Source organism: Triturus cristatus, chromosome 2_1, assembly GCF_964204655.1.
Source record: "Triturus cristatus chromosome 2_1, aTriCri1.1, whole genome shotgun sequence".
In the NCBI taxonomy this organism is placed as follows: Eukaryota; Metazoa; Chordata; class Amphibia; order Caudata; family Salamandridae; genus Triturus; species Triturus cristatus.
In genome coordinates this window covers 906605691-906620020 of record NC_140581.1, presented here as the reverse complement: position 1 = coordinate 906620020, position 14330 = coordinate 906605691, and the positions used below count along the sequence as shown (strand labels likewise).

Sequence of the window (14330 nt, the reverse complement as noted above, 5' to 3'; positions counted from 1 at the left end):
TCTTTTTTTTCAGATTGTGAAAGAAAATTTTCAAAAAAAACCAACCATTTTTTCAAGTAATTTCAATTACATTTTAATTAAAAATTAAATTGTTGGGTGGGACAGGTAACTGAGAAATTAGAAGGTCTCTTTCTTCCACTTTATCTCAAAAAGATTTTTAGTATTTAGTTATTAATTCCTCAAGGATCTTGAGATGTGGTAATTGATTTTTAGTGTTTTAAAAAAAAAAAAAAAAAATGCGCTTACCGTACGCGGTAAGTTTTAAAGAAAAAATAAAAAAAAGTTGAGAGGTAAGGTTGGCTCTTAAAAGAGCCGTTGTGTTCATGCAGGGACAGAGGAAAGGAAGTATGGGAACATTAGCTGGTTGGACATTTGTGCTGATCTATTTTGTTGTTAATGAGGGAAACACTGGTCTCCCTATGAACAATTAGATCATGGCAAAATGAACACCGCATAGTAACCCTACCAAACCGAGGGTTCGTTTCCAGAGGTTCTGAAAAAGGTGATTGTGCCCCCACAGATGAAGGGCTCAGCTGAGCTTCCGAAGAAGGACTCGGCTGAGCTGCTGTGGATGTGCTTGCTCGACTTACTGAAGGGTTGCCCCTAGTATGTCGTGCATGTGTCCTAGGATGCACATCCTCAAGGTGTCTCAACATAGTTTGATTCCCAAAGGAATACTTCTTGTTGGGATTACCTCGCGAAAGTACACGCTGGCACAGCTTGCAAGTCACCAAGGCAGCATTGACTTTTTTCTCACCCTCTGGAAAACTGAAATACTCCCATATGAAAGAGCTCTTCTGTTTCCTCTTTCTCTGCCTGATGGTGGTGCTGCTAGCCTCACTCTCAGCAGAAGAGTGCTGGTCTGCCATCGTATCACAAAGACAAGTCAGCTCCTTCTCCTAAGGGATCACAAGCAGAAATGAGGGGAATGGGTGTGGTGTAGGAGAGTTCTAGAACTGAAAGTAGTTTCAACCAATCAAAAGTTGTGTTTCATGATCACATGACCCACCGTGCGCGTACGTTACGCTTACGTTACGCTTACGGTGCGCTTACGGTGCGCAAAACAGTCACTCCACAACACTTCCGCGTAACGTGCGCGTGTAGCGTACATGCCTACGCGCCCCACGCACAGTACGCGCGGCTACGCAAATTGCATAACTATACGCACACAGAGTAGATAAATTACGGACATTGCGTAAACCGTACGCTTACCGTACGCGCAATAAAAAAAAAAAATATTTTCTATGTTATACTAATATATCTTACCTGTTCGGTAAAAAAAAAAGAGAAAACTTGATATATTGCATTTTTTTTTTTTTTAAAACATAGTGTTTTAAGAGAATAAAAAGTTAAAAAAAACTTGTTTGTTTTAAAAAAAAACACATTTAAGATAAGAATTTATAATAAAAAAATCATACAAAATCAATAAAAAAAAATATGGGAATCACATATGTTATAGGTAAGGAATTAGCATTTAAAAAACCATACAAATTCACTGAAAAAACCATGGGTTTCACACACGTTATAGTTAGAAATTAGCATTTAAAAAACCTTGCAAATTCACTGAAAAAACCATAGGTTTCACACATGTTATAGTTAGGGATTAGCATTTAAAAAACCTTGCAAATTCACTGAAAAAACCATAGGTTTCACACATGTTATAGTTAGGAATTAGCATTTAAAAAACCTTGCAAATTCAGTGAAAAAACCATAGGTTTCACACACATTATAGTTAGCTGGACATTTCACTCGTAAAAAACCAATGAAATTTCCCCGTTATAGTTAGTTAAGCTAACTATAACTCGCGCGCCCGCAATGCACTGCTGATGACGTCACATATTACATCACTCATGACATGGCCAGTGACATCACTCATGACATCACTGATGACATCTCAAATGACATCACTGATGACTGAGACTGAGACTCAGCCTCCCATCCTCCTGACGTGGGTAAATTAGGTATCATACATTGAAAATGATAATATCTGTCATTTATAGCACTCACAAACAGCAGAAGTGCCATATAAGAAACAAGTTATTGCTATCACGGGACGACCTGCCATGGTATTTGACAGGTTTAGTTGGAAGCTTCTATGATGGAGGTCATGTAGCAAGTGAACTAAGCTTCTGAGTTGAGTTTAGTTGTTGTAGTTTACCCAAAATAAATCTTTGTCAAATGTAGTCCCACCAGCAGCAGTCCATGCAGGTAAGCTCTAAGTGCGGTTGGACGATGGGGCGGGGGGGGGATGTCGACAGACAACGGAATAGGAATTAAGGCATGTATTCGACAACTGTTTTGAGATGCTGTTTTCATTTATTTTAATATTTTAAAATGAAAGGTGCTTTCTAGTGTTGAAGTTGTCTGGTCTTTAGCAACATGGTGAAGGAGCATTTTGGGGTGGTGCTCATTGTTCAAATTCAGCTCCTCCCTTTTTGGGAACATGCTTTAGGAACAACACATAGGATGCCTTGACCGTTTTCCCCCATTATACCTGTGCACTTCTGGGGGCTCCCGCTGGATCTGGGATGTGGTTAAAAGAATTTGGGATTAGGGCTGAGAAGAGTGTTGATGATGATGATGGCACATATGGCCATTATGTTAGAACGATATGTGGCCAACGTGGTTCTAGGTAACACTTCACTGAGTCAAAAACGATTTTTCCATCAATTCAGATGCAACACTCATTACATGAGTTCTTAAAAATGGACTGAAATTGATATGTTCATCAAAATAAATTATTGTAACTTCTTTTGGAGAACACACAAGTATCTTGTTTGCATGGGAAGGATTCAAGTAAAAAACTTTTTAGGTTTCGGCTAGAAATCCCATGCGGTGTCTTGAAGAAACGTGTTGTGTTCTATCTGTGGGTTTACAGGCTGCCCATCTCCTACCATTGGTAAACCTCAGCATTGCAATCATTTTCTTTGATGTCATTCGTCATGGCATGCAGACCTCATGCGCTCTTCTTGTGTTTGGCCCTCCCATAGCGCATGGACCAAGTACATGTCTCCTTACACTGCTCCGGGTATGCTGAGCTATTTTTTTCTGTGCTTTCAAGCACCCCATAAGGAGTGCTTGTGTTTTCAGACCGTCTTCTCTGTACACATATACACATAACACTAAAATGCATGCATGTGTACATAAACGAATGCATTTCTTAAAAAGTTGTTAAGACATGAATAGCACTTGTTTAACCCCTTGCATGCCCGCCCCTTTCCCCGCCCAGTGCCGCGCCTTCCATTAGCGGGCGGAGTTCATGACGAGCTGGACTCGTCATGGGCACAGCGCCACCGCAGCCCATGACGAGTCCAGCTCGTCATGGGCACTGAAGGGGTTAAATATTTTTTTTTTGCATGATTATACGGCCAGCGCAGGCCACGTCATAGCACTTTTTCATGTTAAGAGGAGCAGGACAATAAACTCAACATGGGGGCGCAGAGACTCGGCGTCGGCTCAGCATCCTGTGAGTCAGGATTTTCAGTAACTTTCAGCCATGCTGAACAGCAGATTTGCTACTAGACAACATGGCTAAAAGACTTTTACATTGACTAGGCCAATAGCTCGGGAATTGCCAAGACCTATTGGCTTTGCCAGTGCTTGTTTACATCCATACCATCTCTCGGCTGTTATTCCTTAGGCGCTCCAGTGAACTAGCTACATCTGTTTTTATTTGTTTCTTCTTTTATCTCATTCCTTGTAATCCTGCCTAAAGTTTTCAGTTTTGTCTTGATATAATTTACTCACTGTATGGTGCTATTTTTTAAAGTTATTTTCCCAAAAAGATTGCAAAGCTTAGGAAGAGCACTTGACAACGTTCATTTTTAATTTGTTTACGGCAGAAGGTAACCCCCTGACGCAGTTTAACGTTCAGTCATTACGTGTACTGGGAAATGATAAAACAGCCTGAATTTAGTCATGGGAGCTTGCCACGCCGATCTTACTTTCGTCCAGCGGAGTCTCGTCCTCTTCGCAAGGGGATGGCAGGAGGGGCTGCAGCGGCTCCATGTTGATTATCAGCTGTTTATTCAAAGAGTACGAGCTGCGACCTTGTGATATCAACGATCTGCAAGTAATGTATGAAATAAAACATCTCATCAAACTCAGACAGAATCTGCTGCCACGCCCTACTTTATCACCGGGTTATGTGTTGTGCCGCAACGAGAGCACACAGGCTACCATTCCAAGATGTCGCTAAACTAAACCGCTCAGAAACTACAGACATATTGAGCCTGAATGCAGCCCCTGAGCATATTGGCACATGCAAATGTATCATACAAGACAGCAGACCTGACTTTGCACACGTCCAGTCTTTAAGTAGAAAGGTTTTGCTGTGTTTCTCCTCATAATTCGTTAATTTCCTCAAGATTCTACCTCTTAGTGATAACATACCAGAGCTTAATTTGTAAAAAAAAAAATAAGTGCCAGGGCTCTCAACAGGAGGCCACTGCAACTTACACCACACATGCCCCTGCCATACTGCCAATGATGGTAACAAAACAACTACTAACCATTACACACCTACAAATGTGACAGCTTGGACTATTCCAGGCTCCCAAAGCTATAAGAATGGCTTTGGCCAAGCGGCGGTGTTGACAATTAAGTGCTGGTGCTGAGCACCGGAAACCACTGGCTCAAATTAAGGACTGACATAGTCTATAATGCCAAGGGTTAAAGTGAAGAACAGCAGCTTTGAAATAATTTTTTCTTCAGTATTCTGTAAGGCAAACCTCTGATCAGCATCTGTCTACCACTCCGTTTGGCCTTGCCCATCATTTACCCCTAGGATCTGGTTTAGGAAGTTCAATGCTGCATGTATAATTCTATATGTTAAAGTTTATGTTTCATGTATATCCCTGCATCATGTTTGTATAATTCACGGAAAAATCTGTAGATGACCCTATTTCATGTAAGAATGTACTCTTGAACAAAATCATGTTTGTAGCATCAGCCACCTACAGATCACTGCTCTGCATAAAGTGCTCTGCTGCCCACCTGGCAACTTCAGCGCTGTAAAAATACCTCAATAAAATACAATAACATAAAATGTTAGTTTGTAAACATAAAGTATGTGACTTAAGGTAGAATTGCAGTCAACTGAGACTTCAATATGATAAATAACTGAAGTACCCATTGAAGTGCTCCCTGTAGTGTGAGCTAAGTGCTATGCACTTATTGATTGCAATATTGATGCACTCAGGTCTTCCTGCAAAGGATCTAGTTTATTGAAACCAGTCATCGTTTTGTAAAACTGGTTGTCTGTATTACCAGCTTCAGGAAATGGAAGGATCTAACTTGGAAGAACTTAGTTGGTAGATCAGAGCTGGGCCGTATTGCGGAAAACGCACATTTTTATTGTTTGCACCGGGCGCACCTTTAAAAAGGTGTGCCCAGCGCAAACAATGAAAATGTGCACTATCACTATGAATGTGCAGCCCCAGAGCAGCCGCGAACTCGTGTTGCCCTGGGGTCAGCGCATTCCTGTGAAAACCAGAGCGGTTGCTTTAAAGTCGCTCCCAGTTTTCACAATGCAGGCGCGTGCAGTCAGTGGTACCTACTTTTCCCCCCTCCAGGGGGCTGCTCTCAGGGGGCACACTGACAGTGCCCCACCTTTTAGGTGCGCCTCCTGACAGCTGTCAGTAAGCCACTGTCAGTGCGCCTCCTGACAGCTTCTTTACCTCTGCGCCCCTCGCCTGTAATACGGCATGGGTGCAGAGGCAAAGGGATTCCCTCATTTGCATGGGGCCACTCCCCCATGCAAATGAGGGAATGCCCCCGAAGATAGCTCTGGCGCTTTATGTGCACCAGCGCTATCAGTATTACAGAAGGGGTCGCACAAGAATCTGTGGCCCCTTCTGTAATGCCAAAGTGCCCCGGGGAAGCGCAAAGTGGGCGCAAACACCTGCTGCTTTGCCAGGGGCACTCTCTTTAATATGGCTTCTGGAGTTAACTCCTTCACTTCACCTTCTAGGAAGTATTCTTTATTCCACATAAGCTCTAGCTTGTCACTAATATTCCACAAACTAGTCTATTTATGGGGTAAGTAGAATTCCAAGCATAATGTGTCGTCTGTGATTGCACATATGCATCATGGTTGTAAATTCTTGAATTGACTGAATTGTACATTTAATACCAGGAAGCAATCAGGTCTGGCGCAGGCAAGATGTCAGATTGATATATTTTTTTATTGCAAGCATGTGGAACAATTAAATTAAAATTAAATGTAGAAAAAAGAGAAAACTTGGTGGCCTTCACAATTGCAATACTACTTTTAAATTCGTTGAAGAAAGTAACAATTGCATATAATTCTAATAGAACAGTATGTGTGCTTCTAAGCAGGAAGGTGTACCTAGAACAGGTATAGAAACCCTTTTTAGTTTTAATCACCATCACAGGAAAATACATTTTTTATTGGGGCAACGAAAAGCAACTCGTTGCTTTGAATAAAATAAATGTGAAACGTATTTTAAACACAAGGAGTGTGAAAAAAGTTTATAAAAAAAGATAGAGAGGAAATAAAATAAATGGCAAAGTATCCCTCACTGACAGTCCTGTAACTGAAGAGCTCTTCTTTTGAGGTGATATGCACGTGCGAGCAGGAAAAATATTGTCACTCACGGTACAAGTGAGAAAATCTTATTTCTTCTGTAACAATCTTGGCATTCGACAGCTTTTTTGAGATGCTGTTTTCATTTATTTTAATATTTTAAACTGAAAGGTGCTTTCCAGTGTGGAATTTGTCTGATCTTTAGCAACATGGTGAATGAGCATTTTGGGGTGGTGCACATTGTTCAAATTCAGCTCCTCCCTTCTTGGAAACATGCTTTAGGAACAACAAATACGATGCCTTGAACGTTTTCCCCCACTATACCTGTGCACTTCTGGGGGTTCCCGCTGGATCTGGGAACTTGCTTCAACCACTTCTTTGGCGACCCGTCCACTAAAACAAAACAGGAAGGTCATCAATATTGTCAGCAGCTTTGTGTCTGGGAGAGTGGGACGGGAAGTGCTCAAGAAAGAGAGCTGCACAATGGTGGGTGCATTAATTATGCTGATAAGGATGATTAACATATGTTTCAGAAAGAAAGCAGAAGAACTGCAAACAAAGGTTTAACACAAGTGTTTCAACAACAAATTCTTACTACTGCATCTTCTTCCTAGGTATGATCTACTGTTATAAAGATATGTTGCTTTTCATAGTCTTTAATTTGTCATTTCTATGGGCTGTTAATAACAAGTGTAAACATTACCCGGTTCAATGACACTCAGTTTATTAAACTTGGATTGATGAAATGTTAAGATAACCTAGCAGGGTTCCTCGCTTGTGACAGGCATATTACTCATAGATATCAGCAGCGGGCATAGACTTAATTACCATCTTGTGAGATATATGTATTTGTCCATCTTAATGAGTACACATTCTACACAGTTAAAAATTAAAATTTTGGACCAGAACAACACTTAGGGCCTGATTATGAGTTTGGCAGTCCTGGAGCGGGCTGCCACGCCAGCGCCCTGTTCCAGGACCGCCAAACCCGTTGTCAGACCACCCGGCAGATTAGGAATTTTTCTCCTGGTCTGGCAGGTGGTCTTTTGGCTTTCCCACGGCGATGCTTATGAAAAAGGCACCACAGTGGGAACGCCAAAGCCCATTCCTGCACGACATGGGCTGTAAAGTCCATGCGGTGCAGGAAAGGGGGTGCATGCAGATGGGGTGGGCACACCATGTGCCCTCCTGCATACATCCCATGGCCCTGATGCAACTGGGGGCCCTGTGGGGCCCCTTAAATTTCCTCACTGCCGCGATTTTAATGGCAGCCTCACCGCCATTGAAAGTGAGGCGGTCAGGAAACTCCTAATATGCTTGGCGGTGCCAAAGTGGCCCGGCAGGCATATTCGGGCCTCTGCCTGCTGAGCTACGGGATCCATAATCCCCCATGGTTGCGGTGGTCCTGTGGTGGTCCCACTGCCGTATTCGTAATACGGGGGTGGACCACCAGTCTGGCGGTCTAGGGACGGCCACTACGGGTTCGGCAAACTCGTAATCAGGCCCTTAGGCTGTGGCAGCGGATACCCATCCTCTACTCAGCGTACCACCGAAATAAGATATTCTCCACAGACTTTTGTTAACATTCCACATAAAAGATAACTATACTTTTAAAAGTATTTTAACAGAAAAATTACATAAGTGCCTTATCTGGGACTGCACACTTGTCCTCTAGTGCGTGTGACCATGCTTCTATAAATGGGCTTTCATTTCTCAACCAATACATTTCATAAGTTGTTGTCTTCGCTGTGTTTGTTTTCAGTGGTAACTTTCTAAACACATAGTGCTTGCCAGCAGATTCAGAGTACTGGTACAGTAGAGAAAAGGGAATAACCAAAAGGACAGCTTTAGAGATTAGCAATGAAGTAGGTAGGAATAGTGAAGGTAGGTACCTTCTATAGAAAGGAGGCGGCACAAGAAGTCTTAAGAATAGTAGGTTTATTCCAGAAATGAAGGACAGCTTATACATCCACCGAAGGAACCGCCCCAGCTCAGCAGCCGTCTTCACAGAATCCCCAGTGATCTACCCATCCCCAACATTCTCCACAATGACAGCCCCAACATTCTCCGATGACATACCCAGCAGAACACTACACCTTCACTGCTCCGGTATGTCATCTTCCAGCTCATGTTATCCCACCAATACCTCAACTGGTGCCGGAGCAGGGGGGGTTGTGCCTCTGAATAAAGGGGGGAATGTTTTACGATATATTCTGAGAACACACAGGTCATACTAATATTAGGCTGAGGATGATTTGTGAGTTTTCCTGTACTGTACTGTAGTAGTTCCTACAGCAGGTCCTGTGCCTAGCCCACTGTGGGTGCCTAGCCTTAATTCAGTCCCTGCTGCAAACCAGCCATAGACGGCCAACCCCAAAGCTCACATGCAGTGCGCAGCAGGGCTTGGCCACAGTGCCTGGCCTTTGTCCAGGACCCCCACCAAACTCCTCTTTGCACCGCCAAAGACCATGTGCAGCATTATTTGGCCAAGCAGAGCTGCAGTGCACCACATTTTCTTATAAGAAATGTTTTTCAGGAGTTGCAAATCCCAGAGACGTATTTCTGAATCTATATCGCATATGTGGCAACAGCACCTGCGTTGTTATAGTTAGGTAGCACTTTCCATTGAAAAGGCTTTTTTTTTTAATTTAAAATTTTTACAGAAATATAATAAGAACCAAGAAAAAAAAATGGTATAGATGAGAAGTAAAGGCGGTACAGTGATTTCCGTTTAGTACCTGCCAGTCCAACAGAAGAAAGACCATTTATATATTTCAGATGTCAACCTAATTAGAAAAGTATAGCTCATTGAGTGAGTCCAGATGACTAACTGCATTGGTTGCAACAACAGCCAGAATATTTTCAGTGGTCGGGTGGGGGTTTACTTCTTGTGGAAAGAAGAGTGGAAAGAGAAGAGAGGATAGGAGAGAGGAGGGGGGATAGTAGGAAATGGTAAAAGGGTGGGAGGAGGATATATCCCAAGTAAATAGTCGAGCAGGGACCTTCTTTTGTTTTTTAATGACTGAAGCGCCATCCAGAAAATCTGCATGAAAATTTCCCAAGAAATTTCTCCTGGAATCCTTTGCAGATTCACCGTTCACAGTCATTGGCTGGCCATACACCATTACTAAAACCCAGCCATGTTTTGCTCTTGATAGACAGAATTTGTATGTCATTTACATCCGGCAAAGTGGTGTTTTGAGCATGATGTGCTGTCTGTTATGGTGTATTTTGTGCATTATATACTATAATGAAAGGCTTCAGTGCTTTATCAGTTTTTGTTCTCTGAACCATTCCTAATATTTAACAGGTTTTTTTCTTGGTTTCTGAGGTTGTTTTAGAATGTGCTGAATCCAAATTTCCACCCGCAGGATGCGTGAGATTGCCCGCGGGACTTGGTTTACAAACATGACCAGCACAAAGCCGACAAGAGCTTAACCATGTAATGTTGGTGGACTGTTCCACCTGTGGGACTGTCCGAGGGGTGTGCCTGTGTGTGCCCTCTGCTCTGACTCCAATGGTGGATGCCAGCAGGGGGAGGGGAAAAGCAAATAAAAGAGAACCAGGTAAATAGCCTTGTGGTCATTCTCCACTACAGCATACATGTGTCTGTGTCCTTATTGTCTGGGGACCTGTTTACCACAGGGCCTTTCACATTCACTGTCCACCAGGAGAGCGTGGAGGGCCTGTCGGCAGAATATAGATCCTTCTTTAAAGGGATAGCGCTCTTGAGATTTGTTGGGGAATCTCTGAGTGAATCTTTGGGGTACTTCTGATGAAACTGATGCAGGGGCTGGGTTGCTGTTGCTGTAAGTACTAAACTTTGAAGAGGCGAAGGTTGGTAAATAAACATGCCCTCAGCTATTTCCAAGTCTTGAATGGTGGACAGGCCGGCCTTGGACAATATCAGTGAGGTCATGTTGGCTTCAGGAGGAGGTGAAGTACTACTACTTGTCGCCGGGTGCTTCTTTTTGCCCTCATTCATCCCTATCCACACACCATGCCACGATTGGTGTTAACCCATTTAGCTGTTTTGTCTGAAGAGGAAATCAAAATTTCTTATAGGAGCTTGAACGGTAAATGTAACTTTTTGACACATTTCTTTTATTTTTTCACCTACACAGACCTGCATGCAACTTGGCATGCAAAACATTAGCCATTTTCTTAACGGGTATGCAATTTTTATTTTTGCGTTTTATTTTATTGAGCAGAATCACAAATCAACTACAAATAAGACGCATACCAGACAAATATTATACAGAATAGCATTTGATACTAGCAAGCTCATGTGTAAATGAACGAACCACCACATAGTATAGGGCAATCGATCTATTAAAAGCAGTAATGCTGAAATACCATGTGGGAATCAATAAAGTGCCCACGTGCCAGTTTGGGTATACTCCTGCAAATTGTTTTGTATAAATAATGGTGTATAAATATATACAGTACAGTTATAATATCAGCCATCAATAAAGTGCTATTGCGCCCCATGGAACCCCTACTGCCTTTGTAAACATGTAATTGCTTCAAGAATTACCGGGAAAGTGCTTAAGCTTGTCATACTGACGGTAATCAGTGCAATGAACTAGACACTCAGACCTTCTTGGTCCTACATACCCCTTTTATAAGAAAAAAAGCATCCTTGGCCCTTAGGGTACAGCTTTTAAACCAATAACAAAAAAGCCAGAAAGCCCACCTTACAAAAGCAAGAGGATTGAGTAATCCCAATATTTCCGAGGGTCCTTCATGGAGCCATCCGTGGCACTGCTACCAAATTGGAGCCCAACTCTGCTAGTAATCCATAAACTGCCATGTGGCTTTAAATCCTTTTTAGATCCCCACACGTCTTACATATGCCTCCTCAATTCTTTCGTCCTGAACATTTTATTCAGCCACTCTTGGAATAACAGAGCCCTGGATGATTTCCAGTTCTGTAAAATCAATGAGCGAGCAATTATTGGGGCGACTGATATAAACACCTGTACCCACTTGCCGATAGCCGATTCTTACTGGCAAACCCAAAGAGTGTCACCTCTGCCTCCAGATCTATATTTGTCTGGAGGGCGAGACTAATCAAGGAACGGCGATAACATTATCACCGCTTTAGCGGCAGAAAACTGCTGCTAAAGCGGCGATAATGGGCTTGATAATATGCCCTTCTGAATTCCCATAGAAACCCAGGTTCGTGTGATAATATGGCCCTAAGAGCTTTTGCCAAAACTGTTCCAACAACTAGCAAGTAAAAAAAATATGTAAACCCTCCCATCCCCTGTTGCTGACAGCGAAAGCACCCATCCTCTACCTCTGGATACATTCTATGCAGGGCCGGGGGAGTATAATAGGCCATCCAGTGAGAAAGGAAGGACATCCTCTTAAAATGTACTGCCCTTAAAGCCTTATGGCCTAATAATGAAATAGAGTGTCAATCCGCCTCTGAAATAGTGCATTGTGTGGACAAGCTGATTTTATCCAAAAAACTTTCCACGAAGTAGTCTATACGAGTTACTAGCTCCCTTGAATTTCAACCTAAAAAGTGTTTGCGTGGCGGGGTCGGGATTTACACTAGATTCCGAGAAGTGATTTAAAAAAAAAAAAGATCTGTTGGAACCCCAAAAAGAACAACTTGCAGCGATCGCCACACCGCGCCTGCAATTCTTGCCAAGTGATACACTTTCCCCTTAACATAAAGGGGCTCAATTCTTTAAAGCCATTAGCATTCCACAATCTTAACTGACTTTGTGGCATTGACAATCCAACATATTTGCACTCCTGTATTAGAAGATACTCGAAGCCTCCTGAAATGCTTTTGGATAGGGGTGTGCAAAATTTCCTGCAGATTCTTCAAATGAGTCAGTTATTAGCAATAAAAATAATGCATTTTCAATTGAAAGTTCGGCTGAAGAACCTGATTACAGTCAGGAATAGTGGAATTTATGCATTGAATTCCTCTCCGCCTGATTATAAGTTTGTAGGTTTTTCCACAGCTGTGTTTTTTCTGGGTGTGAGAAAAGGATACCTGATTCTTGTGGCTTTTAAATCAAGCCAGAAAAATTGCCTGAGACTTTGGTCGCAGCAGCAGCCAAGCCTCATTCCCCATTTGTTTCAGATAAGGGGCAGCATACAATAAATACACTGTCCTGCCCGAAATGACCCTCCCATTGCCTCCCCTACTCCCTCTCCCCTCTCCCTTCCTACTGACCACACCCAAAGGTCCATGCATACATTTACCACCTGCTCAGAGCAGGTGGCAACTGTATGTGTTAAACTCCACCAAACTGGGAATTTCATGTGCTTTTACACATGTAAAAACTGTCCCACAAGGTAATTCCTTATTTCAAGGGGGTTAATTCGTAATTTGACAGTACTGGGGTGGATTTACTGCACTGTAATGGTAAATTCACATGCACATTTACCTTTACCCCAGTACCGTCCAACTCAGAATATGAGTCACTTTCATTAACTTGTAATATATATAAGCAGCTTTAATTCAACACCACATTTTCAGCAGAAAACCTGAAACACTAGTTTATCACAGGAAAACTCATGCACCCTCTCCTTTAAAGTAAATCTCACACTGTCACTGGATAAAATGAAAGAAAATGGAACCTACCTGTATCGAAAGCGGCTGCCTTTGAAAAAGATATTGCTGCTTGACATGGTCTTGATTTGACTGGATTTTGCATACCTGCAGAAAAAACAGAATACATGCCTCACATGCTGCAACGTGAATCCTAACAGTATCATGGCAACTTCTCATTTTCTATTCTGTTTCTAGGGAACGTAATGAGGCATATATATGTATGGCCTATTAAAGGGGAATGCAGCGAATGACAATCAACATGATATATCGTCAGATGCACAAATTACCCGAGAAGGCACTTGACAGGCAGCTTCAATCATCTTTGGGGTTGAGGTGCCCAGCAGTCCCTACCATGCGTGCGGTATTCCTTATTCAAAACCTACAGATAAGAGCAATACCCCACGCGACACGAAATAACATGCCACATTTTATTTTATTTCATAACTAACACAACCCTAAGAGCAGACTAGCTATTGTGTAGACTTGAAGAGTACAGAAAATGAACATTGTACAAAAATAAGTCGATGGTACCGCATACAGAACTTCTCAAAGAATTTGAGAAGTTGCATTCTGAAAGAATTTGAGAAGTTACACCATGTATGTTTTATACCACTCCGAAATATTCCCACCATGGCCCCCAACTTTTGCTGTATTTTCCAGAGCACCCCCTCTCCCCACATACCACCTCTACATGGTGGCAGCAGCAGTCCACTGCCTGTGCCCATTCATCTAAAGATGGTGCTTTTTCTGTCCTCCAGGACCGTGTTATGTAGCATTTTGTCACAGTTACTCTCAAGCCTATGACTTGTATATAAATAATTCCAAAAATAAGAAAAATAACTTTGAGGGTCTGCTCAGGATTACATTATATAGAGGCGTATATTCGAAAAAATGATATTACTATTGTTACTCTTTTTCAGTCCATTGGTGAACAGCGCCAGCAGGCAGATAATTCAGAGGTCCGCAATGTTTATACAGGCTATAATGAAGGAACTGCTCCACCGACAGCATTTAAACCATACACTGCAAACTGTGGCCTTCACTGCTTGGCCAGCACCATAACCGTGAGGCCACGTAGGCTTCTCACACTCGACCACACACAAGCCTATTGGATGCATTGGGCAGCACTCTAAAATGGTGCACTACATCCTTGGCATCACATGGCCACAACAGATACCACTTTCCAATGCCTCACAGCCAGTG

At 42.5% G+C, this 14330-nt stretch overlaps 1 protein-coding gene across 1 annotated transcript in view; it reads right to left on the bottom strand.

The window, feature by feature from the left end:
• FRMD3 (FERM domain containing 3) overlaps positions 1 to 14330 on the bottom strand; it is a 638046-nt gene that overhangs the window by 71096 nt on the left and 552620 nt on the right. The window contains exons 11-13 of the mRNA XM_085633170.1: positions 13158 to 13232; positions 6872 to 6940; positions 3945 to 4066 (exon numbers count right to left, since the gene is read on the bottom strand). Of these exons, the coding sequence (XP_085489296.1) occupies positions 3945 to 4066; positions 6872 to 6940; positions 13158 to 13232 (266 nt within the window). The remainder of the gene's footprint in view (positions 1 to 3944; positions 4067 to 6871; positions 6941 to 13157; positions 13233 to 14330) is intronic.